At 36.3% G+C, this 25789-nt stretch overlaps 4 protein-coding genes across 6 annotated transcripts; 1 reads left to right on the forward strand and 3 right to left on the reverse strand.

The window, feature by feature from the left end:
• Positions 1-2625: 2625 nt before the first annotated feature.
• On the reverse strand, positions 2626-4149 carry aurA (aurora kinase A). The gene is made up of 4 exons (XM_081988347.1): positions 3760-4149; positions 3469-3708; positions 3154-3413; positions 2626-3101 (listed from the first exon to the last, which is right to left on the reverse strand). The coding sequence occupies exons 1-4, from the start codon at positions 3992-3994 to the stop codon at positions 2832-2834; spliced, it is 1005 nt and encodes a 334-aa protein (XP_081844473.1). The 5' UTR covers positions 3995-4149; the 3' UTR covers positions 2626-2831.
• A 148-nt stretch (positions 4150-4297) lies between these two features.
• On the forward strand, positions 4298-22343 carry LOC145734726 (cyclic GMP-AMP synthase-like receptor). 3 transcript variants are annotated; one of them, XM_081988308.1, is made up of 12 exons: positions 4298-4466; positions 5796-5964; positions 11345-11489; positions 15677-15826; positions 15874-15944; positions 15992-16166; positions 16224-16394; positions 16450-16593; positions 17031-17153; positions 17205-17400; positions 21687-21900; positions 21965-22343. In XM_081988308.1, exons 2-12 carry the CDS (start codon positions 5954-5956, stop codon positions 22005-22007), a joined length of 1443 nt encoding a protein of 480 aa, XP_081844434.1. In that variant the 5' UTR covers positions 4298-4466; positions 5796-5953; the 3' UTR covers positions 22008-22343. The 3 variants fall into 3 exon arrangements, with proteins under 3 accessions (XP_081844434.1, XP_081844436.1, XP_081844435.1); XM_081988310.1 differs by lacking the exon at positions 11345-11489; XM_081988309.1 differs by lacking the exon at positions 5796-5964.
• LOC145734725 (uncharacterized) lies at positions 4474-10125 on the reverse strand. Its single transcript, XM_081988307.1, has 4 exons — positions 9194-10125; positions 5005-5321; positions 4864-4954; positions 4474-4812 (listed from the first exon to the last, which is right to left on the reverse strand). The coding sequence occupies exons 1-4, from the start codon at positions 10074-10076 to the stop codon at positions 4646-4648; spliced, it is 1458 nt and encodes a 485-aa protein (XP_081844433.1). The 5' UTR covers positions 10077-10125; the 3' UTR covers positions 4474-4645.
• Positions 21936-24812, reverse strand: LOC145734784 (uncharacterized). The gene is made up of 5 exons (XM_081988404.1): positions 24671-24812; positions 23189-23388; positions 22916-23135; positions 22816-22860; positions 21936-22032 (listed from the first exon to the last, which is right to left on the reverse strand). Exons 1-5 carry the CDS (start codon positions 24708-24710, stop codon positions 21950-21952), a joined length of 588 nt encoding a protein of 195 aa, XP_081844530.1. The 5' UTR covers positions 24711-24812; the 3' UTR covers positions 21936-21949.
• Between the last annotated feature and the right edge of the window lie 977 nt (positions 24813-25789).

The raw sequence follows: 25789 nt of genomic DNA on the forward strand, positions 1-25789 counted from the left end.
CTAACAGAAACATAGTTTGAAAGGACAGTCAAGGACAAAATCGCCTGTAAAACCCACTTGTAGTGTGAAAATGACAGTTTTAAGCGCATTTTTGGAATCCTTATTAAATTTCCTATCCAATAGTCTATAAAAACACTAAAAAATCGAGTATAGTGAGTTAGAAAAACAGTGTCAAAATTTGAACTGCTAGAAACACAGTTTGAAAGGACAGTAAAAGACAAAATCACCTGTAAAACCCACTTGTAGTGGGAAAATGACAGTTTTAAGCACATTTTTGGAATCCTTATTAAATTTCCTATCCAATAGTCTATAAAAACACTAAAAATCGAGTATAGTCAATTAGAAAAACAGTGTCAAAATTTGAACTGCTAGAAACACAGTTTGAAAGGACAGTAAAGGACAAAATCGCCTGTAAAACCCACTTAAGGTGTGAAAATGACAGTTTTAAGCGCATTTTTGGAATCCTTATTAAATTTCCTATCCAATAGTCTAAAAAAACACTAAAAAATCGAGTATAGTCAGTTAGAAAAACAGTGTCAAAATTTGAACTGCTAGAAACACAGTTTGAAAGGACAGTAAAGGACAAAATCGCCTGTAAAACCCACTTGTAGTGTGAAAATGACAGTTTTAAGCACATTTTTGGAATCCTTATTAAATTTCCTATCCAATAGTCTAAAAAAACACTAAAAAATCGAGTATAGTCAGTTAGAAAAACAGTGTCAAAATTTGAACTGCTAGAAACACAGTTTGAAAGGACAGTAAAGGACAAAATCGCCTGTAAAACCCACTTGTAGTGGGAAAATGACAGTTTTAAGCACATTTTTGGAATCCTTATTAAATTTCCTATCCAATAGTCTATAAAAACACTAAAAAATCGAGTATAGTCAATTAGAAAAACAGTGTCAAAATTTGAACTGCTAGAAACACAGTTTGAAAGGACAGTAAAAGACAAAATCACCTGTAAAACCCACTTGTAGTGGGAAAATGACAGTTTTAAGCACATTTTTGGAATCCTTATTAAATTTCCTATCCAATAGTCTAAAAAAACACTAAAAAACCGAGTATAGTCAGTTCGAAAAACAGTGTCAAAATTTGAACTGCTAGAAACACAGTTTGAAAGGACAGTAAAGGACAAAATCGCCTGTAAAACCCACTTGTAGTGGGAAAATGACAGTTTTAAGCACATTTTTGGAATCCTTATTAAATTTCCTATCCAATAGTCTATAAAAACACTAAAAAATCGAGTATAGTCAGTTAGAAAAACAGTGTCAAAATTTGAACTGCTAGAAACACAGTTTGAAAGGACAGTAAAGGACAAAATCGCCTGTAAAACCCACTTGTAGTGGGAAAATGACAGTTTTAAGCACATTTTTGGAATCCTTATTAAATTTCCTATCCAATAGTCTATAAAAACACTAAAAAATCGAGTATAGTCAATTAGAAAAACAGTGTCAAAATTTGAACTGCTAGAAACACAGTTTGAAAGGACAGTAAAAGACAAAATCACCTGTAAAACCCACTTGTAGTGGGAAAATGACAGTTTTAAGCACATTTTTGGAATCCTTATTAAATTTCCTATCCAATAGTCTAAAAAAACACTAAAAAACCGAGTATAGTCAGTTCGAAAAACAGTGTCAAAATTTGAACTGCTAGAAACACAGTTTGAAAGGACAGTAAAGGACAAAATCGCCTGTAAAACCCACTTGTAGTGGGAAAATGACAGTTTTAAGCACATTTTTGGAATCCTTATTAAATTTCCTATCCAATAGTCTATAAAAACACTAAAAAATCGAGTATAGTCAGTTAGAAAAACAGTGTCAAAATTTGAACTGCTAGAAACACAGTTTGAAAGGACAGTAAAGGACAAAATCGCCTGTAAAACCCACTTGTAGTGGGAAAATGACAGTTTTAAGCACATTTTTGGAATCCTTATTAAATTTCCTATCCAATAGTCTATAAAAACACTAAAAAATCGAGTATAGTCAATTAGAAAAACAGTGTCAAAATTTGAACTGCTAGAAACACAGTTTGAAAGGACAGTAAAAGACAAAATCACCTGTAAAACCCACTTGTAGTGGGAAAATGACAGTTTTAAGCACATTTTTGGAATCCTTATTAAATTTCCTATCCAATAGTCTAAAAAAACACTAAAAAACCGAGTATAGTCAGTTAGAAAAACAGTGTCAAAATTTGAACTGCTAGAAACACAGTTTGAAAGGACAGTAAAGGACAAAATCGCCAGTAAAACCCACTTGTAGTGGGAAAATGACAGTTTTAAGCACATTTTTGGAATCCTTATTAAATTTCCTATCCAATAGCCTAAAAAAATATCACTAAATTCGGTACAGTCAAGGAGAAAAGTGCTGCAAAAGTTTGAAAACACAGTCAGCGACAAAATCGTCTGTTAAACTCACTTGGAGTGAGAAAATGACAGTTTTAAGCACATTTTTGAAATCCTCATTAAATTTCCTATCCACTAACCTAAAAAAACACTACCAAATTGAGTACAGTCAGAGAGAAAAAAAGTGTCAAAGTTTGTATATGAAATAACTATAATCCTTATATTTATGTAATATAGCCAATTTTCCAGATTTTTTTCAATCCTGGGCATAGCAAACACAACACGAAAATAAAAGAAAGTTTATTTGGCAATAGTCCAGTATTTGTTTTCTAAATATGAATAAACTTTCTAAAAAATATATAAATACAAGTATAAAACCTTAAGTACACCAAACAATGGCAGTGTTGAGGCAATTTTACCAAAAATATGAGAATAAATGAGACTATTTTAGGTAAACACAAAAAATCATCGTAAAATTGATTAACACATTTTATTTTTTAACATGTTCCACTATCCATGGATGGGCCAGGACCCCAACCAGATCTAACCGGTACTCAGGCTTGACCACAAGCAGTTTTTTCACCAAATCCCCAGCACCTTCAGACACAAAAGGTGGAAAACTAAAAATGGCCTTACTGATTCTTTTGTAAGTGTCTTCGTGGCTCTGTGACTCAAATGGGGGTGTTCCAGTTAAAAATTCATAGCACAACACCCCTAAAGCCCACACATCAACTCTTTCATCGTGAGCTTTCCCAGTTATCTTAAAAAAAAAAGTCAGTTTTTGGTGTTAATAGTTTATAATTAAAAAGTACCATTTCTGGTGGTAAGTAGTCTAGGGTTCCACATAAGGTGGTGCGTCTCGAGCTGGGGGCATGCACTGACCACCCAAAATCGGCAATTTTAATCTCTCCCTTGGCTCCCAAAAGTAAATTTTCCGGTTTTATGTCTCTGTGGATAACTTTGCGTTTGTGGCAATAAGCTAAAGCGTCAGCAGTTTGAGCTATATAATGAGCGCAAGTTTCTTCAGGAAATCGTTTATTTGGCTGCTGCATCAAGGCTGAGAACACTGCACCTGCAGTAAACATCACCATCAAACCTTTTTCTAAAAAAAAAAATACTTTCAGTACCTTTAGGAGCATATTCCAGGATCAAATACAGCCGGCTCTCATCATGGAAATAACCATACAATCTAAGTATATTGGGGTGTCTGAGATGGTTCTGTATTTCCACTTCCCGTCTCACCTGGTGCAAAATGTTTTGCTGTGTGATGGTGTTCTTGAACAGTACTTTAAGGGCCACCAAGAACTTGGAGAGCTTTTCACGTGCCAAGTACACATTGCCAAACTTACCCTTGCCCAAAGGTTTGCCTGGAATTAGTTAAAAAATAATAACAAACCAACTAATTACAACCATCAAACCTATATCAAAATCACTTAAAGTCCACTTTTTTTCTTCAGGTTTATCAGCACTTGATTCATCACTTGAAGTTGAAGGTTGTTTGACTTTAGTTGATGTCGCCTTGTCTTGGACTTGCCGGGGGTGCAAATTTGCTTCACTTAGGGCTGAGGCCTCGTTTAAGTTTGAACAGGGGGCTGCTCGATGTAGGTTCTCTTTGTTTGCAACTAGTTCACTGGAGCTTTTTGTTGAACTCATTGTTGCCTTTCAGTAGGTTTAGGAAATTAATTTGAGCGGATCTGACTAGTTTAGACATAAAATTCGATTATTTAAACCGTATAAGAGTGTTTTTTAAATTAATTTAATTGATGCTGTCAGAAATATTGCGGCAACGGTCGTGACTGTCAGCTGTCAATGTCAAAATTGTGCAATAATAAATTCTTCACACTGTTGCCACTTTACAGTGCAATGTATACTTTCAGCAGTCAAAAATTCAAAAAAAAAACGGGATTCAAACGGTCCCTGCTTCCACACTCAAGACAATGGGGCCATTTGGTCAGAAAAAAGCAACAATTAATAAATAAGTTAATAAAGTTTGCCTAATATGGCAATGAAGGAAGTCACAAATGTCAGCTGTCACATAAAAACCGTTAACTGTCAAATTTGTATTTGTTTATTGTTGTTATTAGCCATAATAAACATAACATCTGTAGTTTAGTGACTTTAAAAGGTAAGGGCCTGCAATATTTACTTATTTTTACTCTAAATATTCTCTGACTTGTGCTTACACCATTTATGTCCGTTAAGTTGTACTTAAAATCGACTTGGAAGTGTGGGGAAACAAGTATTAGTAACCAAACCAATCAAAATCTACTTATTTCACTGTATTAAGCATTTTCTTATTAGTTTCTAAAACAGTTCCGCCTTTACAGCGGCTTCTGCAGGTTTGTCACTATCCTCTAGGGGTGGATTGAGCAAAAGATTCATCTCATCAGCTATCGAAGTGGTTCGTCTAATTCGATACTCTGTGGGGGTCAGGAGGCCCCTTAAAATGGTGTCGTAAGACACGTTTATACCTAAAAAACTATTTGAGAAGTGGTTGTTATGGTGAATTGTGATTAACTGACCGCGCTCAGCCATTTTCTTGTACATATCCCAGCATTGCTTCTCTTTAACAGTTTCACATAACTGCTTGTCTTTGACAGGTTCGGGCTGGGGCTGAAAGTCAATGTTATTTACTTCTGGCGAGCCTACGGTTTTGTAAATACCTGTTTGCACTCCAATGGTAGGATTACGGTGACTTTTTCTTGAAAATCGAGTTTAATTTCAGCCTCAAAGTTAGTAGGGTCTTTTTCAGGTTTAACGTCTTCAGGTCCTCTAAAATTTTTGAATGGTTCAGAACCAGTGTTGCTACGTATAAGCTTCCTTTTCGGCACTCGTTCTTGCGTTTCTATGGAATTGTTGATCCGTTTGTCTTTTCCGCTCATTTTGGTGGAGGGATGATGGACTAGGGCGGTCACCATTGAAGCTCTACGTGCCGGAAAACTCGCGGAAAAACTTCGAATGCTGGATGGTTGGAACGTCACTAGAAATTTTTGTATTTTGGAGACAAGTAGGAACAAAGGTTTGTATAATGAAAGGGTGAGAGCCTTATTCAGGGTTAAACCTCTATAGGAACAACCAAAATCGAATTATTACCTCTATTGTAGTTCAATAAATTAGATTCTCATTTATTAATGATAGGACCTTGACATAAGTTGCTGGTAATGGGGATATTTAAGTAATTAGCCTACCACCCCCTGTAAACTGATGTATTGAGCCCCTGGAATATGCATTGTAAGGACTAACTATACTTCATCGATCAATTAACGTACAAGCATATACTTACACCCTTATCACCCAAGTTTCAGCTAATTCAAATCACAGATGGAAGGTCAAACACCTTATATAGCGTGACCCAACTTCAATTAAGGAGGGAGCAATTAATGGGGGAAATCTAAGTTTTTAAGCGCCGCCAAGGGAAATTGTTTAACTTTGCGAAACTTTCCTTCGTTTTCAGGTTTGATTGGCGTTTCCTCACGAGAAACTTTCCCCGATTTTCGACACCTCTTGTGCTGCCCGAATGCCCTTTTTTCCTAAGGTCGAATCGACGATGTCGCTGCCTCTCTATCGAAATATTGGGGGGATCACGAACCTGTCCCGAAAAATGTATTTTGGATGATATCGAGGTTAGGCACATTAATCTATTTATTTAAAGAGGTATCTGAAAAAACTTTCAATCATGTCAATGCAATCTGGTTTGAACAAAATTACTCCAATGAGAGTTTCTTAAATCAAGTTGAATAGAGTTTAGTTAAAAGTTAAAAAACTGCTATGACAATAATGCTAATATAGAGTGTGTAAGCTCAAGGAATATCAATAAGTGTCACGGTCACCATAAAAGACGATATATTGAATTTACTGGTTTCTAAGTCAATTTTCAAAACTAAAGTCATTCAATTTGTCTGGAAACTATGAAAACTGGTGTCAAAATTTGAACTGCTAGAAACACAGTTTGAAAGGACAGTAAAGGACAAAATCGCTTGTAAAACCCACTTGTAGTGTGAAAATTACAGTTTTAAGCACATTTTTGGAATCCTTATTAAATTTCCTATCCACTAACCTAAAAAAACACTACCAAATTGAGTACAGTCAGAGAAAAAAATAGTGTCAAAGTTTGAACTAACAGAAACACAGTTTGAAAGGACAGTCAAGGACAAAATCGCCTGTAAAACCCACTTGTAGTGTGAAAATGACAGTTTTAAGCACATTTTTGGAATCCTTATTAAATTTCCTATCCAATAGTCTAAAAAAACACTAAAAAATCGAGTATAGTCAGTTAGAAAAACAGTGTCAAAATTTGAACTGCTAGAAACACAGTTTGAAAGGACAGTAAAGGACAAAATCGCCTGTAAAACCCAGTTGTAGTGTGAAAATGACAGTTTTAAGCACATTTTTGGAATCCTCATTAAATTTCCTATCCAATAGTCTAAAAAAAAACACTAAAAAATCGAGTATAGTCAGTTAGAAAAACAGTGTCAAAATTTGAACTGCTAGAAACACAGTTTGAAAGGACAGTCAAGTACAAAATTGCCTGTAAAACCCATTTGTGGTGTGAAAATGACAGTTTTAAGCACATTTTTGGAATCCTTATTAAATTTCCTATCCAATAGCCTAAAAAAATATCACTAAATTCGGTACAGTCAGGGAGAAAAGTGCTGCCAACATTTGAAAACACAGTCAGCGACAAAATCGTCTGTTAAACTCACTTGGAGTGAGAAAATGACAGTTTTAAGCACATTTTTGGAATCCTCATTAAATTTCCTGTCCACTAACCTAAAAAAACACTACCAAATTGAGTACAGTCAGAGAAAAAAACAGTGTCAAAGTTTGAACCAACAGAAACACAGTTTGAAAGGACAGTCAAGGACAAAATCGCCTGTAAAACCCATTTGTGGTGTAAAAATGACAGTTTTAAGCACATTTTTGGAATCCTCATTAAATTTCCTATCCACTAACCTAAAAAAACACTACCAAATTGAGTACAGTCAGAGAAAAAAACAGTGTCAAAGTTTGAACCAACAGAAACACAGTTTGAAAGGACAGTCAAGGACAAAATCGCCTGTAAAACCCATTTGTGGTGTGAAAATGACAGTTTTAAGCACATTTTTGGAATCCTCATTAAATTTCCTATCCACTAACCTAAAAAAACACTACCAAATTGAGTACAGTCAGAGAAAAAAATAGTGTAAAAGTTTGAACTAACAGAAACACAGTTTGAAAGGACAGTCAAGGACAAAATCGCCTGTAAAACCCATTTGTGGTGTGAAAATGACAGTTTTAAGCACATTTTTGGAATCCTCATTAAATTTCCTGTCCACTAACCTAAAAAAAACACTACCAAATTGAGTACAGTCAGAGAAAAAAATAGTGTCAAAGTTTGAACTAACAGAAACATAGTTTGAAAGGACAGTCAAGGACAAAATCGCCTGTAAAACCCACTTGTAGTGTGAAAATGACAGTTTTAAGCACATTTTTGGAATCCTTATTAAATTTCCTATCCAATAGTCTAAAAAAACACTAAAAAATCGAGTATAGTCAGTTAGAAAAACAGTGTCAAAATTTGAACTGCTAGAAAGACAGTTTGAAAGGACAGTAAAGGACAAAATCGCCTGTAAAACCCACTTGTAGTGTGAAAATGACAGTTTTAAGCACATTTTTGGAATCCTTATTAAATTTCCTATCCAATAGTCTAAAAAAACACTAAAAAATCGAGTATAGTCAGTTAGAAAAACAGTGTCAAAATTTGAACTGCTAGAAAGACAGTTTGAAAGGACAGTAAAGGACAAAATCGCCTGTAAAACCCACTTGTAGTGTGAAAATGACAGTTTTAAGCACATTTTTGGAATCCTTATTAAATTTCCTATCCAATAGCCTAAAAAAATATCACTAAATTCGGTACAGTCAGGGAGAAAAGTGCTGCCAAAGATTGAAAACACAATCAGCGACAAAATCGTCTGTTAAACTCACTTGGAGTGAGAAAATGACAGTTTTAAGCACATTTTTGGAATCCTCATTAAATTTCCTGTCCACTAACCTAAAAAAACACTACCAAATTGAGTACAGTCAGAGAAAAAAACAGTGTCAAAGTTTGAACCAACAGAAACACAGTTTGAAAGGACAGTCAAGGACAAAATCGCCTGTAAAACCCATTTGTGGTGTGAAAATGACAGTTTTAAGCACATTTTTGGAATCCTCATTAAATTTCCTATCTACTAACCTAAAAAAACACTACCAAATTGAGTACAGTCAGAGAGAAAAACAGTGTCAAAGTTTGAACCAACAGAAACACAGTTTGAAAGGACAGTCAAGGACAAAATCGCCTGTAAAACCCATTTGTGGTGTGAAAATGACAGTTTTAAGCACATTTTTGGAATCCTCATTAAATTTCCTATCCACTAACCTAAAAAAACACTACCAAATTGAGTACAGTCAGAGAAAAAAATAGTGTAAAAGTTTGAACTAACAGAAACACAGTTTGAAAGGACAGTCAAGGACAAAATCGCCTGTAAAACCCATTTGTGGTGTAAAAATGACAGTTTTAAGCACATTTTTGGAATCCTCATTAAATTTCCTGTCCACTAACCTAAAAAAAACACTTCCAAATTGAGTACAGTCAGAGAGAAAAACAGTGTCAAAGTTTGAACTAACAGAAACACAGTTTGAAAGGACAGTCAAGGACAAAATCGCCTGTAAAACCCATTTGTGGTGTGAAAATGACAGTTTTAAGCACATTTTTGGAATCCTCATTAAATTTCCTATCCAATAGTCTAAAAAAAACACTAAAAAATCGAGCTTTTTATTGTCAGGCGATATATTTTAGGCATACACGCAACTCAATGAGAGTAAGTCACTTACCGGATTTTACTGTTTTCCTGATTGACGCACCCTTTTTGCCGCCACCCTCTCCGCACCCTTTAAGTGCCGATTTCGGCCTCGTTTCACCCGTAACTTCATCATCAGACTCGGCTTCACTGCCACTGGGACTAACCAGAGACACCATGGTTTCGATTTCCGAGCTGGTGGCACACCATTCGCTTTGGTCGACTTTCTGTACCAGAGCTGGTGCTTTTTTAGCGCTTTTCAGTTTTCTTTTGGTGGCCAAAAACTTTCCTTTGACTTTAATGCTCGGTGCTGACGAGGACCGAACCAAAGGCGGTCTAAAAGTGTTATTGGTTCCGTTGAACGCTGAATTGGTTCGTTTCTGGAAGTTTTCCCGTTTGCTTTGAGCTGTAGTGGGGGTGAGCACCACCTGAATGGGTTCTTCCCTGGGGGAGGTTTTTAACGGTACTACAACTATGGTGTTGGTTTTTTTCGCTTCTACTTCTAACGGTTTTCTGGTTTTGATTTTAAAGTCTGTAGGGTTGTTAAGCAAGGGCTGAAGATACTTTGGCTGTCTTACAGCTCTAGGGCTGGGTTCTGGGTTGTGCGCCAGGTATATGTCCAGGTTGGGCTTCGCTTCAGGGAGGTTTTCCTGTTTGGAGTTAAGGATTGAGTCTTTCTCAAGCGAGGAGTGGCGAGTTAGTCGATTTTTCTTAAACTCTCTGGGGCATTTTTTGATTATGACTTCTTCGGAAAGGTTTTTGCCTTCGTCAACCGTCCAGGCCACCTTCACACTTTGTTCGAACCAAGGGTCTTTGAAATCAGGCACGTCCTCGGAAAATTGTTTTCTAGGTCTGGGAGATTCGGTTACCATGGAAAATTGCCGAAAGTTTGTTAATCTGGTTCTGGTCATCGACATGGCTCTAAAAATTCGATTTGTTGGTTACACTGGCAACGCTTCTTCACCCTTTGCTTGCCCAACTTTAACTGAACCATCACATGTTTTGCGGCTGCCGACGCTCGACATCATTTATTATTGATTATAGCCAACTTTCCTTTAACTTCCGACTACTTTTGATTTATTTTCGCCCCCCTTTTTTGTATACGGGGAGAATTCAATATTCTGACACTTGATTTTGTTATAGAGTGTTACAAGTTATGGCATCCACAGAACTGCATTCCCAGAAGAAGCTGTATTATGCTGCTGCTGCTTGCTTTTTTGTCTAGCTATGTTTGATGGGTTTACCTGTGATTGTTGAAACAAAACCCACTTTCTAGCAATTTGAACTGCTAGAAACACAGTTTGAAAGGACAGTCAAGGACAAAATCGCCTGTAAAACCCACTTGGAGTGAGAAAATGACAGTTTTAAGCACATTTTTGGAATCCTCATTAAATTTCCTATCCACTAACCTAAAAAACACTACCAAATTGAGTACAGTCAGAGAAAAAAACAGTGTCAAAGTTTGAACTAACAGAAACACAGTTTGAAAGGACAGTCAAGGACAAAATCGCCTGTAAAACCCACTTGTAGTGTGAAAATGACAGTTTTAAGCACATTTTTGGAATCCTCATTAAATTTCCTATCCACTAACCTAAAAAAACACTACCAAATTGAGTACAGTCAGAGAGAAAAAAAGTGTCAAAATTTGAACTAACAGAAACACAGTTTGAAAGAACAGTCAAGGACAAAATCGCCTGTAAAACCCACTTGTAGTGTGAAAATGACTGTTTTAAGCACATTTTTGGAATCCTTATTAAATTTCCTATCCAATAGTCTAAAAAAACACTAAAAAATCGAGTATAGTCAGTTAGAAAAACAGTGTCAAAATTTGAACTGCTAGAAACACAGTTTGAAAGGACAGTAAAGGACAAAATCGCCTGTAAAACCCACTTGTAGTGTGAAAATGACAGTTTTAAGCACATTTTTGGAATCCTTATTAAATTTCCTATACAATAGCCTAAAAAAATATTACTAAATTCGGTACAGTCAGGGAGAAAAATGCTGCCAAAGTTTGAAAAAAGAGTCAGCGACAAAATCGTCTGTTAAACTCACTTGGAGTGAGAAAACGACAGTTTTAAGCACATTTTTAGCCAACTTTCTTTTAACTTCCGGCTACTTTTGATTTATTTTCGCCTTTTTTGTATACGGGGAGAATTCAATATTCTGACACTCGATTTTGTTATAGAATCCTACAAGTTATGGCGTCCCCAGAACTGCCTTCCCAGAAGAAGCTGTATTATCTATTGGAGAACGTTTTCAATTACATTAATCGAGAGGTGATTGCTTTGGAGGACAAGGATGTGAAAAGAAACAACGTTTTACTAAACGTGGTGAGTGGTTTATTTTTTGTATTATTGATTTTCTAAGGGTCAATCACTCTTTTGATTGCAAAAATGAGGGTGTACATCCAGGTTGGAGGTACCTCACGTCGTTAAAGTGCTTCTCCTGTCTTTGATGGGGTTTCTCCAGGACTATGTTAGGTGGGGGTCGATTGTCCGTGCAGATTTGGTACCTGTAAAAGCGTTTCTTGTTGCTTTTTTGTCTAGCTATTGATTTGGGTTTACCTGTGATTGTTGAAACGAAACATTTCTTCCTTCTTTTCGCACTTGGTGTTACTGCCTTCTGGATGGGTTTTTTTCTGGGTGATTTTGGTGCTGTACCACCTCAAGGTGTTACCGCCCCAAGTGCAGAAATTGCGACCCATTACGACAAGAATTTTGGCCTTTTTAAAACATTGAATGACTTTATCAACAATAAACCACCAGATAGTGTCAAAGTCACTGTATTACAGTATTTTTGGACTTATCACTCATTTTTGCTCATTATGGCTCGGATTCTGATCTCGCCCAAAGATCTCCAACTAACCAAATTTGGAGTGAGATTACTTACCATCAAGCTGGACCAACCACGTTTACTGGAGGAGTGCAGTCAAGACCAGGAGGACTCAACAATAGCCCCGGCCATAAGGTACAACGTGTGCAGAGAAAAGGGGGCTTCTACTCCCCAAAAATACCAGTTTCCCAGATCTCCTTCGGAGGATCAAGCGGCCAAGATGGAGAACGCGGATAACTTCTCGAATTTTCCAGAATCTCCAGCAACTTTAGAAAATATAAAATCGGATTTGTTGCCGGTGGCCAACGGCTACAGGCAATTCGAAGCCTCGTCCACGTACAAAAACTTAGTTTTGCCCTTAAAAGCGTCCAAATTATCAGACCCTTTTCCGTCGCCCGTCAAAATTATGCCCTCTCACACTGTATCCGATCAGGAAAAGGCGGATCAAATGATGGCCGAGCGTAGGATTCCGAGAAACATCACGAAAAAAAATTGCTAAAAACTTCATAATGTGGCTAAATTGTTAGTGTTTGTATTAAATAATGTTTGTTACGTAGAACTTGAATTGTTGCCTGTTAACTAAAAAGTATTCAATTTTTCTGTAAGTTTCACTAAAAAAGCTGCTTTTTGCTGTATGTGTGTAAGGTGATCTGGAAAACTTGTTGCAAGCAGTGTTGGTGAAAAAAATGCCCAACCATAAACTATAATGAATGCTTTTTATTGTCAAAAAACCGGCTGGAAGCATTTTTACTGTTTCCATATCTTCAAATTAAAGGCACATGGTTTCCTGATGTCTTGGAACAGTCAAAAAAGCTGTCTGATTTTACTTGATAGTCAAAACAAAATCTGGAAGTGTCAAACTGAATAAGTCAAAATGCACAGGGTCAACAAGGTCAGAGAAAGCATCTTGATGTTTCTAAACTGTCAAATTGAAGCTAGAATGCTTTTTGATGTCTTTGAATAGTCAAAATAGTTGTCTGAAGCCTTCGTGAGTAGTTTGACTTACTGTACTGAGATTAGCATAACAATCGTCACATCAAAGTTTGAACTGCCAGAAACACAGTTTGAAAAGACAGTCAGCGACAAAATCGTCTGTTAAACTCACTTGGAGTGAGAAAATGACAGTTTTAAGCACATTTTTGGAATCCTCATTAAATTTCTTATCCAGTAACCTAAAAAAAAATCACAAAATTCGGTACAGTCAGGGAGAAAAGTGCTGCCAAAGTTTGAACTGGCAGAAACACAGTTTGAAAAGACAGTCAGCGACAAAATCGTCTGTTAAACTCACTTGGAGTGAGAAAATAACAGTTTTATCCACATTTTTGGAATCCTTATTAAGTTTTCTATTTACTAACCTAAAAAAAACACTAAAAAATCGAGTATAGTCAATTAGAAAAACAGTATCAAAGTTTAAACTGCCAGAAACACAGTTTGAAAGGACAGTCAGAGACAAAATCGCCTGTAAAACCCACTTGGAATGAGAAAATGACAGTTTTAAGCACATTTTTGGAATCCTCGTTAAATTTCCTATTCAGTTACTTGGAAAAACCGTATAAAATCTGGTACAGTTAGAGAAAAAAACAGTGTCAAAGTTTGAACTAACAGAAACACAGTTTGAAAGGACAGTCAAGGACAAAATCGCCTGTAAAAACCATTTGTGGTGTGAAAATGACCGTTTTAAGCACATTTTTGGAATCCTCATTAAATTTCCTATCTACTAACCTAAAAAAACACTACCAAATTGAGTACAGTCAGAGAAAAAAACAGTGTCAAAGATTGAACTAACAGAAACACAGTTTGAAAGGACAGTCAAGGACAAAATCGCCTGTAAAACCCACTTGGAATGAGAAAATGACAGTTTTAAGCACATTTTTGGAATCCTCATTAAATTTCCTATCCACTAACCTAAAAAAACAGTACCAAATTGAGTACAGTCAGAGAGAAAAACAGTGTCAAAGTTTGAACTAACAGAAACACAGTTTGAAAAGACAGTCAAGGACAAAATCGCCTGTAAAACCCATTTGTGGTGTGAAAATGACAGTTTTAAGTACATTTTTGGAATCCTCATTAAATTTCCTATCCACTAACCTAAAAAAACACTACCAAATTGAGTACAGTCAGAGAGAAAAACAGTGTCAAAATTTGAACTAACAGAAACACAGTTTGAAAGGACAGTCAAGGACAAAATCGCCTGTGAAACCCATTTGTGGTGTGAAAATGACAGTTTTAAGCACATTTTTGGAATCCTCATTAAATTTCCTATCTACTAACCTAAAAAAACACTACCAAATTGAGTACAGTCAGAGAAAAAAACAGTGTCAAAGTTTGAACTAACAGAAACACAGTTTGAAAGGACAGTCAAGGACAAAATCGCCTGTAAAACCCACTTGTAGTGTGAAAATCACAGTTTTAAGCACATTTTTGGAATCCTCATTAAATTTCCTATCCACTAACCTAAAAAAACACTACCAAATTGAGTACAGTCAGAGAGAAAAACAGTGTCAAAGTTTGAACTAACAGAAACACAGTTTGAAAGGACAGTCAAGGACAAAATCGCCTGTGAAACCCATTTGTGGTGTGAAAATGACAGTTTTAAGCACATTTTTGGAATCCTCATTAAATTTCCTATCTACTAACCTAAAAAAACACTACCAAATTGAGTACAGTCAGAGAGAAAAACAGTGTCAAAGTTTGAACTAACAGAAACACAGTTTGAAAGGACAGTCAAGGACAAAATCGCCTGTAAAACCCATTTGTGGTGTGAAAATGACAGTTTTAAGCACATTTTTCGAATCCTCATTAAATTTCCTATCTACTAACCTAAAAAAAACACTACCAAATTGAGTACAGTCAGAGAGAAAAACAGTGTCAAAGTTTGAACTAACAGAAACACAGTTTGAAAGGACAGTCAAGGACAAAATCGCCTGTAAAACCCACTTGTAGTGTGAAAATCACAGTTTTAAGCACATTTTTGGAATCCTTATTAAATTTCCTATCCAATAGTCTAAAAAAACACAAAAAAATCGAGTATAGTCAGTTAGAAAAACAGTGTCAAAATTTGAACTGCTAGAAACACAGTTTGAAAGGACAAAATCGCCTGTAAAACCCACTTGGAATGAGAAAATGACAGTTTTAAGCACATTTTTGGAATCCTCATTAAATTTCCTATCCACTAACCTAAAAAAACACTACCAAATTGAGTACAGTCAGAGAGAAAAACAGTGTCAAAGTTTGAACTAACAGAAACACAGTTTGAAAGGACAGTCAAGGACAAAATCGCCTGTAAAACCCATTTGTGGTGTGAAAATGACAGTTTTAAGCACATTTTTCGAATCCTCATTAAATTTCCTATCTACTAACCTAAAAAACACTACCAAATTGAGTACAGTCAGAGAGAAAAATAGTGTCAAAGTTTGAACTAACAGAAACACAGTTTGTAAGGACAGTCAAGGACAAAATCGCCTGTAAAACGCATTTGTGGTGTGAAAATGACAGTTTTAAGCACATTTTTGGAATCCTCATTAAATTTCCTATCCAATAGTCTAAAAAAACACTAATAAATCGAGTATAGTCAGTTAGAAAAACGACAAAAAAAAGCATTCATTCCGCATCCCGCGCTTTGTTATAAGTCCTCATACATGAGAACCGAGCTTAAATTGATGGTTAACAGAATTATTCAACGCAGATAACCGACAAACTGATCGAGACCATGAAACAGAAAAGCGCCCTCTTCAAAACGTTGTACAAGTCCAAGTACTACGGTGGCAGTTACTACGACAACCTGAAGGTTGGCGTACCCAACGAGTACGATTTGGACCTGGTGTTGCGTTTGCCGGTGGGTTTTTCCCTGGAAATTAACGAATTCTGATTGGTGATTGGCAGGTTAGAGTAGGAGCGCACGTGACCTGCAGTGACCAACCCGGTTTCGTGCACGTGCGCATTCAAAACTTGGAGTGAGTTTATGATTCTTGAAAAATCTGTGACCATAAAAATGTTTTAGGGATATGCAGAATTTTGTGGATGAGCCTGATTTTTTATCAGCCAGTAAATTATTGGAGTGGTTCGAAGGGGTGTTCAGTAAGGCCTTGAACAAGCTGGAAAAAGACGTTTTTTATGGGAGATACATGGATGTGGTACTGGACAGTAGTAAACCTTTAGAGGACACCAGAGTTTATGTATGATAAGTTGATTTTTACGTGGTTTTTGGTGTGCATTTAATGGATTTTTTTTAGGTAAAAGTAATGAAAGGTGTCCCAGCTTTCACTCTAAACGTAACAGGGCAGAACCTGGAAGGTTCTGAGATTGAAATCGATTTGGATTTGGTACCGTGTTTCCAGTTTGATGATTGCCATTGGCCGGACAGAGTTAATAAGGAATATCTGCCCAATCCCAGCACCAAAAAGGTTTTCCACTATAATTTATTAACACAACTTTGTCCTAATCGTGTTAGTTTGTTAGAAAATCTTTTTGGTGGTACCCAAAAAGCCAAAAAAACAATCAGAGGCGCAATCAAAGTATTGGAGATTGTCTTTTCAAGAACAAGAACGAGAGTTAATAGGAAATGATAAAAAACATCTAAAACCTTCACTGAGGCTAATGAAGGTTTGTATGAGCAAGAATGGGCCTGTCCCACAATTTTTTTTATTTCATAACTACAAAGACGGATTGAAAATAGTATACCCGTATTTTTTTGTTTTCAAAAATATTAAGTCTAAATAGAAAAAAAATGATGATAAAAACTACATTAATCTCATGTTTAAAACGCCCGCCGCCGGTGACGTACTACACTATCAACCAATCAGCGACAAGAAGTGAAACAGTTGGCGTGCAACATAGCCAATAAAATCGCCCAGAATTACGTACGTCACATGCGCGCCAAAACAGATCTTTTAAATTTAATGGACAAATTCAAACTAATGTAGGCACATTTACGACCATAATTTTTTCTTCAAGAATATGAAAAATTAGTTTTATGATATGTGGGATAGGCCCATTGTAACAAAATCAGTGACGTTTGAAAGAAATCTTTATGAACATAGAAACTTCGGGACAAGTACCAGCACAACGTTGCCAGTTACTTCCTCAAAACCGTTTTTCTGTTAGCTGTGGAGAAAATGGAGGAAACCTTCTGGTCTAAACCTGTAGGCTTGGTGTTTATCACTGTAAAAGTGTTAAATCTGTCGTTATATCATCTTTAAAAGACATGTTTGCAGATGCTGAAAGAGTACGAGAAACTCTTAAGACAAAATTGTATTCCGTATTATTGGAATCGCAATTACAACCTGATTGGACGCCTCAAAACGGACAACAACCAAACGATCGCCAATACGTTGAAACACGTCATCGATGACGTTGAGAAAGGCCTGTTGGAGCACCCAGTGGACTATTATGCTGTCGCAAAACATTTACGTGAGTTCATGAATAAGAAATTTTTTAGTGTTTTTTTAAGACTATTGGATAGGAAATTTAATAAGGATTCCAAAAATGTGCTTAAAACTGTCATTTTCTCATTCCAAGTGGGTTTTACAGGCGATTTTGTCCTTGACTGTCCTTTCAAACTGTGTTTCTAACAATTCAAACTTTGACACCATTTTTCACCATGACTGTACCGATATGTTTTTTGTTTTTTTTGGCTATTGAATAGGAAATTTAATGAGGATTCCAAAAATGTGCTTAAAACTGTCATTTTCACACTCCAAGTGAGTTTAACAGACGATTTTGTCGCTGACTGTGTTTTCAAACTTTGGCAGCACTTTTCTCCCTGACTGTACCGAATTTAGTGATATTTTTTTAGGCTATTGGATAGGAAATTTAATGAGGATTCCAAAAATGTGCTTAAAACTGTCATTTTCTCATTCCAAGTGGGTTTTACAGGCGATTTTGTCCTTGACTGTCCTTTCAAACTGTGTTTCTGTTAGTTCAAACTTTGACACTGTTTTTTTCTCTGACTGTACTCAATTTGGTAGTGTTTTTTTAGGTTAGTGGATAGGAAATTTAATGAGGATTCCAAAAATGTGCTTAAAACTGTCATTTTCTCATTCCAAGTGGGTTTTACAGGCGATTTTGTCCTTGACTGTCCTTTCAAACTGTGTTTCTGTTAGTTCAAACTTTGACACTGTTTTTCTCTCTGACTGTACTCAATTTGGTAGTGTTTTTTTAGGTTAGTGGATAGGAAATTTAATGAGGATTCCAAAAATGTGCTTAAAACTGTCATTTTCACACCACAAATGGGTTTTACAGGCGATTTTGTCCTTGACTGTCCTTTCAAACTGTGTTTCTGTTAGTTCAAACTTTAACACTGTTTTTCTCTCTGACTGTACTCAATTTGGTAGTGTTTTTTTAGGTTAGTGGACAGGAAATTTAATAAGGATTCCAAAAATGTGCTTAAAACTGTCATTTTCACACCACAAATGGGTTTTACAGGCGATTTTGTCCTTGACTGTCCTTTCAAACTGTGTTTCTGTTAGTTCCAACTTTGACACTGTTTTTCTCTCTGACTGTACTCAATTTGGTAGTGTTTTTTTAGGTTAGTGGATAGGAAATTTAATGAGGATTCCAAAAATGTGCTTAAAACTGTCATTTTCACACCACAAATGGGTTTTACAGGCGATTTTGTCCTTGACTGTCCTTTCAAACTGTGTTTCTGTTAGTTCAAACTTTGACACTGTTTTCCTCTCTGACTGTACCCAATTTGGTAGTGTTTTTTTAGGTTAGTGGATAGGAAATTTAATGAGGATTCCAAAAATGTGCTTAAAACTGTCATTTTCTCATTCCAAGTGGGTTTTACAGGCGATTTTGTCCTTGACTGTCCTTTCAAACTGTGTTTCTGTTAGTTCAAACTTTGACACTGTTTTTTTCTCTGACTGTACTCAATTTGGTACTGTTTTTTTTAGGTTAGTAGATAGGACATTTAATTAGGATTCCAAAAATGTGCTTAAAACTGTAATTTTCACACCACAAATGGGTTTTACAGGCGATTTTGTCCTTGACTGTCCTTTCAAACTGTGTTTCTGTTAGTTCCAACTTTGACACTGTTTTTTTCTCTGACTGTACTCAGTTTGGTAGTGTTTTTTAGGTTAGTGGATAGGAAATTTAATGAGGATTCCAAAAATGTGCTTAAAACTGTCATTTTCTCATTCCAAGTGGGTTTTACAGGCGATTTTGTCCTTGACTGTCCTTTCAAACTGTGTTTCTGTTAGTTCAAACTTTGACACTGTTTTTCTCTCTGACTGTACTCAATTTGGTAGTGTTTTTTTAGGTTAGTGGATAGGAAATTTAATGAGGATTCCAAAAATGTGCTTAAAACTGTCATTTTCACACCACAAATGGGTTTTACAGGCGATTTTGTCCTTGACTGTCCTTTCAAACTGTGTTTCTGTTAGTTCAAACTTTAACACTGTTTTTCTCTCTGACTGTACTCAATTTGGTAGTGTTTTTTTAGGTTAGTGGACAGGAAATTTAATAAGGATTCCAAAAATGTGCTTAAAACTGTCATTTTCACACCACAAATGGGTTTTACAGGCGATTTTGTCCTTGACTGTCTTTTCAAACTGTGTTTCTGTTAGTTCCAACTTTGACACTGTTTTTCTCTCTGACTGTACTCAATTTGGTAGGGTTTTTTTAGGTTAGTGGATAGGAAATTTAATGAGGATTCCAAAAATGTGCTTAAAACTGTCATTTTCACACCACAAATGGGTTTTACAGGCGATTTTGTCCTTGACTGTCCTTTCAAACTGTGTTTCTGTTAGTTCAAACTTTGACACTGTTTTTCTCTCTGACTGTACCCAATTTGGTAGTGTTTTTTTAGGTTAGTGGATAGGAAATTTAATGAGGATTCCAAAAATGTGCTTAAAACTGTCATTTTCTCATTCCAAGTGGGTTTTACAGGCGATTTTGTCCTTGACTGTCCTTTCAAACTGTGTTTCTGTTAGTTCAAACTTTGACACTGTTTTTTTCTCTGACTGTACTCAATTTGGTACTGTTTTTTTAGGTTAGTAGATAGGACATTTAATTAGGATTCCAAAAATGTGCTTAAAACTGTAATTTTCACACCACAAATGGGTTTTACAGGCGATTTTGTCCTTGACTGTCCTTTCAAACTGTGTTTCTGTTAGTTCCAACTTTGACACTGTTTTTTTCTCTGACTGTACTCAGTTTGGTAGTGTTTTTTTAGGTTAGTGGATAGGAAATTTAATGAGGATTCCAAAAATGTGCTTAAAACTGTCATTTTCTCATTCCAAGTGGGTTTTACAGGCGATTTTGTCCTTGACTGTCCTTTCAAACTGTGTTTCTGTTAGTTCAAACTTTGACACTGTTTTTTTCGCTGACTGTACTCAATTTGATAGTGTTTTTTTTAGGTTAGTGGATAGGAAATTTAATGAGGATTCCAAAAATGTGCTTAAAACTGTCATTTTCACACCACAAATGGGTTTTACAGGCGATTTTGTCCTTGACTGTCCTTTCAAACTGTGTTTCTGTTAGTTCCAACTTTGACACTGTTTTTCTCTCTGACTGTACTCAATTTGGTAGTTTTTTTAGGTTAGTGGATAGGAAATTTAATGAGGATTCCAAAAATGTGCTTAAAACTGTCATTTTCTCATTCCAAGTGGGTTTTACAGGCGATTTTGTCCTTGACTGTCCTTTCAAACTGTGTTTCTGTTAGTTCAAACTTTGACACTGTTTTTCTCTCTGACTGTACCCAATTTGGTAGTGTTTTTTTAGGTTAGTGGATAGGAAATTTAATGAGGATTCCAAAAATGTGCTTAAAACTGTCATTTTCTCATTCCAAGTGGGTTTTACAGGCGATTTTGTCCTTGACTGTCCTTTTAAACTGTGTTTCTGTTAGTTCAAACTTTGACATTGTTTTTTTCTCTGACTGTACTCAATTTGGTAGTGTTTTTTTTAGGTTAGTGGATAGGAAATTTAATGAGGATTCCAAAAATGTGCTTACAACTGTCATTTTCTCATTCCAAGTGGGTTTTACAGGCGATTTTGTCCTTGACTGTCCTTTCAAACTGTGTTTCTGTTAGTTCAAACTTTGACACTGTTTTTTTCTCTGACTGTACTCAATTTGGTACTGTTTTTTTAGGTTAGTAGATAGGACATTTAATTAGGATTCCAAAAATGTGCTTAAAACTGTCATTTTCTCACTCCAAGTGAGTTTAACAGACGATTTTGTCGCTGACTGTGTTTTCAAACTTTGGCAGCACTTTTCTCCCTGACTGTACCGAATTTAGTGATATTTTTTAGGCTATTGGATAGGAAATTTAATAAGGATTCCAAAAATGTGCTTAAAACTGTCATTTTCACACTACAAGTGGGTTTTACAGGCGATTTTACATTTACGTGAGTTCATGAATAAGAAACTTGGCGCAAAACCTTTATACAGGTGTGGGAAATCCAAAATAGGAAAACCGTGTAACGGACAGAGAAACGTAGGTAATTGCATGCGCGGGGGAAAGACAGAAAACGAAAAAAATATCGAGTAGGCCATATTTTTAGCGCGCTATTGCCAAACGCCGTAATTAAGTTTGTCGAGGGTATTGAATAGCGGTTGGCAACAGCGCGCTAAAAATATGGCCTACTTGATATATATTTTTTTCTGTCTTTCTCCCGCGCATGCAATTACCTACGTTTCTCTGTCCGTTACACGGTTTTCCTATTTTGGATTTACCACACCTGTATTATAACTATAGTAACCAATGAGGAGTACGAGAAATTGAGACTGGACTTACCCTGGACTGAAAAGCAGAAAAAGCACGCTAGAAACGTGCGCGCCCGCCATTTTATCGCAAAAGGTCTAGATTGTAGTTGTACGAGCCCTTTGGAAGGGTTAGGGTTCAGTGCCGAATCTAGAAAACTGGTCGAGTGGTTCACAGACTGTTGGGAGAATACTGGTGGATTGGAAGGGTTCGTGTGACTTATATTTACTTACAATAAAACCCTTATATGTTGTATTTTAACTGTATTTAAGACGTAACAAACAAAACAACAAAAGTGGGAGTAAAACTAAGTAATTGCTAACTGGACGTGGGGAAATTCCTGAAAATTTTTATTAAATTTACCAAAGATGTACTCGTTTCTGTCCCAGAGAAATGGCAGTGACGATATTAAGGCTCTGTTGTGGTTCAACCTTAGAACCTAAACTCAAGAAACGTCACTTTGACAGCAATACATTTCATCTGAACCGATTTTTCCAACTGCCATTGTAAAGGGGGTTTAATAATTTTTATGATCTTAGTTGGCTGTGGTTCTCTCGTTCTAGCATGAACGTAGTAGGCGGATTGACAGCTGTCATATAATAATTGTTTGCAACGTTATCTAAGACTTTTTGTGACAATTGCCATCCATAGGCGACCTGACCATAACAATTATTGTTACAGCCGAGCTTAACTGTGACGTCATTACATATGGAATAGAAATTTACATACGTTTTAAAGTAGTTCTCAAGTATTTTTTCAAGTTTCTCAAGTTTATCAACTTCAAGAAAGCTAATTTTTAAAATTCAAAATTTTTTAGGAAAAAAATAGGTTTCTTTCTAGGAAATTTTGAACAAACTGTAGTTTTTAATTTTTCAAGACCACACGGTGCATGGACGATCAAAGTTGCATGCAACTTTGACGACCTCTAGCGGCCAAACGGTACAACTTTTAGCCCTGCCCGCTTAACGTCACGTGATAGTCCCATTCTATCAAAACTATCAACAAACGTCAAAAAAATCAAAAATTATAAATTTTGACAGTTTTATCAGATGACACATTGTCAAATTACGTCACTGCCACTAGCCCTGGGACGAACATTTTGAAAATATTTCTGAAACCTTACCTGCATTTTGAGTGTCACTGAAACGTTGCTGGGGCTTTGGAGAACCTGCAAAAAAACTTACTTTGAATCCACAAAACAAAAAATTACAAACCAGCATCACTTTTGATTGGTTCATCATCAGTGCTGACGTCATTGTTACGGTCCTGCACCCTTCTAGACGGCTGACTAACCCTAAAATCCACAGTTTGGGCTACTGTCCTGAAAGTGGGCGCGTCCAGGCTCACCTCGCACTTGTACCGCCCCCCCGAGTCACCTGTCAAACCTGTCAAAGTAAAGTGACACGAACCAATCGAGGCTCTAGGCGAGTACTCCAGAGTGATCTAAATTAGAAAGAGTTGAGGACAAGTGTGAGGGTGGCTAATGTTTTGCTCACCCCCTCCAAGGGAAATTCGTGAACGCTTCCATTGGCCAGACACCGGAAAAATTGCATGTCGTCCTTGTACCATTTGACGTCGTATAATGATTCCCCTTCCAGGTCGTATTTACAGTCCATTGGTGCCTCGTGGATGGCCCCTCTAGGTACATAGAGGTGGGTGATCATTAAAGGAGTAAGGGGCGGCCAGAACCCCATCGCTGTAACGTGGAATTTAATAGGGAGGCCCTTATAATATGTTTAGGAAGCATAAAATTGAACAGGATTATTCTCTTTAAGCTTGTTTAAGTTCGCCATAATTGACTCAATTTATCATCTCTGTTTTTCGGGTTTGAGAGGATTAGAGTCTGTTTAAGTTTAGTTTTGCTATTATGATGGTTGGTTTGAGGTAATTTGATTTGTGCCAATTGAAACGTATAATGTTCAGGAATCAATTTAGGGCTTATAAAAATTGCAATCATCCCCCTTAAAACGAGTTAAAAATGCCAATTTCCAATCCCCGCAGCCATCTTATTACCAATTACACGCATCACCTGAACCTAGATATATTTACTGTATGCAAGGTAGTTTTCTGCACAGAAATGGGACACCCTATACATATTATGTATTACAATTAATATGTCAGAAGTTTAACTACCCTCTGTTGTGTGAATGTAAGGGTTAACAGTTAACCAACGCCCCCTAGGGACTATTCAGTTATTAAACGCTCCTGACCATTATTCACGCTGGTTTTTCCATCCCTCTTTAAGGTGCGGTAGAGAGAGCAGGAAACATAATTAATTAAGTGTTCGCGTATCTATATGTGTATCTGAATATGTCAAAAATCCGAGCCAAACCCACCTGTCAGCGTAATTGATTCGCCCCCTCGAAGCAATTTTTCATGATTTCCACCTTTTATTATTATAAATCAGATCGGGGAGTGGCGCCAGGGCTATTACTCGCCTCCATTACCCCCGATTACCTTTTTTTACTGATTTCTTGCAAGACGTATTAGTGTAAAAGTAGTGGTAAAACACGACGACGATCAAGTTGATTAAAATGGGATTGATTCTCATACAGGTGTGGTAAATCCAAAATAGGAAAACCGTGTAACGGACAGAGACACGTAGGTAATTGCATGCGGGGGAGAAAGACAGAAAACGAAAAAAATATCAAGTAGGCCATATTTTTAGCGCGCTGTTGCCAAACGCCGTAAGTAAGTTTGTCGAGGGTATTGAATACTGGGCAACAGCGCGCTAAAAATATGGCCTACTTGATATTTTTTTCGTTTTCTGTCTTTCTCCCGCGCATGCAATTACCTACGTTTCTCTGTCCGTTACACGGTTTTCCTAATTATCATACGTTATTCCTCAATATTTAACAGAAAAATAGTTGTAATTAGTCGTATTGCTATACCAATGTATAGTCAAATCATAATGTATGATTAGCAATTAAAAACTTATGCCAACTTCCTGACTTAAGAATTGTAAAATAGGAACTTACCCACAAAGCAGAATATCCATCCAGAAATCTTGAATACCATTTTGTGAACCCACTAAATTCGCACGTAAATTAGCATTTTAATCCAATTTTGCTCTCTCTGTTACATACATAACGTAGAAAAACATCAGTAGCCCAAGGCGCGTATTCTTTAATTAAAGACAATCAAGAACCGAGAAATGTTAAATTGTTGGCGCTCAAACTTCTTTGAATAAGTTGCGGTTAAAAGTCAATTGACTTGATGATGCTGGTTGTTTTATAGTACACTGGTTTATGCCGTTCCGTTTTGATTGTGATTTTTCTTAATATTTAGGGAGTCACAAACGCACGCACTAAAACTAAATAGTCTGTTATTAAGGCAGTTTCAATCAAACGATCGCTTTTGTATTAACTTTTGGAAGCGTGGTGTGGACGAAACGATGCGAGCGAGTGAATCGTGAGTTTGGAGAATTTTTCCTTTTAAGGATTTAAAAAACGCGCGCATTACACTGTCCCTATATGAATATAAAGAGAGAGAGCCCTATAATACTCAAACGTGACTGAATTTTAGTTACTTTTTGAATACTTTCTCACAGTAATTTTATTAATCAAAAATAAAGCGATAAATTGTCTTTAGAAACGTGTCATATACGTCCACTGTAAGATATATGTCATCTTTTATATAAATATATATAACACAATAAATAAGAGCTTAGAAGATTTATTTACGTTCGGGCACAAAAGGTACGCAGAATTTATGGGAAAACATTTTATATATCGCGTGTATTTTGTGATCGGTTTAGAATCGAATTAAACCTATAAAATGTCTTATAAAAGCTGAAATATTCGGAGAATGGTTAGAGCTTAAATGCAAAGCTGTTTGGATGGTCATTTGATCGTTAAATGTTAAGAAACTAACAATTGAATGAACAATTCAGCATAACTTAAAATTCCACTTTTTAAAAGCAGAAAATTGCTTTGCTTGCACTGATTTTAAGGGTTTTTGATAGGCTAAAATTACAGATGGCACGTTTCTTTTACTGCCTTATCGTACATGCAGCTTAAGGGCTGTTACCACCCTTTTAATGATAATAAATAAGTGCACTTGAGTGTATATTGCCCTGAATATAGGAAGTCAGGCTG

Source organism: Ips typographus, linkage group LG10 (assembly GCF_016097725.1).
Source record: "Ips typographus isolate SLU linkage group LG10, UJ_Ityp_2.0, whole genome shotgun sequence".
Taxonomy (NCBI): domain Eukaryota; kingdom Metazoa; phylum Arthropoda; class Insecta; order Coleoptera; family Curculionidae; genus Ips; species Ips typographus.

Coding starts and splice junctions, on each gene's coding strand:
- LOC145734784 (XM_081988404.1), bottom strand. CDS start 24,710: ATGGTATTCAAGATTTCTGGATGGATATTCTGCTTTGTGG. Junction 23,136..23,188: donor ACGAATTTCCCTTGGAGGGG/GTGAGCAAAACA, acceptor TTTCTAATTTAG/ATCACTCTGGAGTACTCGCC. Junction 22,861..22,915: donor TGATGATGAACCAATCAAAA/GTGATGCTGGTT, acceptor GTTTTTTTGCAG/GTTCTCCAAAGCCCCAGCAA.
- LOC145734725 (XM_081988307.1), bottom strand. CDS start 10,076: ATGTCGATGACCAGAACCAGATTAACAAACTTTCGGCAATTTTCCATG. Junction 4,955..5,004: donor TACCATTGGAGTGCAAACAG/GTATTTACAAAA, acceptor ATTGACTTTCAG/CCCCAGCCCGAACCTGTCAA. Junction 4,813..4,863: donor CAAGAAAATGGCTGAGCGCG/GTCAGTTAATCA, acceptor ATAGTTTTTTAG/GTATAAACGTGTCTTACGAC.
- LOC145734726 (XM_081988308.1), top strand. Junction 11,490..15,676: donor ACAACGTTTTACTAAACGTG/GTGAGTGGTTTA, acceptor TATTCAACGCAG/ATAACCGACAAACTGATCGA. Junction 15,827..15,873: donor ACCTGGTGTTGCGTTTGCCG/GTGGGTTTTTCC, acceptor GGTGATTGGCAG/GTTAGAGTAGGAGCGCACGT.
- aurA (XM_081988347.1), bottom strand. CDS start 3,994: ATGAGTTCAACAAAAAGCTCCAGTGAACTAGTTGCAAACAAAGAGAAC. Junction 3,414..3,468: donor CCTGGAATATGCTCCTAAAG/GTACTGAAAGTA, acceptor TGTTTACTGCAG/GTGCAGTGTTCTCAGCCTTG. Junction 3,102..3,153: donor ACTACTTACCACCAGAAATG/GTACTTTTTAAT, acceptor TTTTTTTTTAAG/ATAACTGGGAAAGCTCACGA.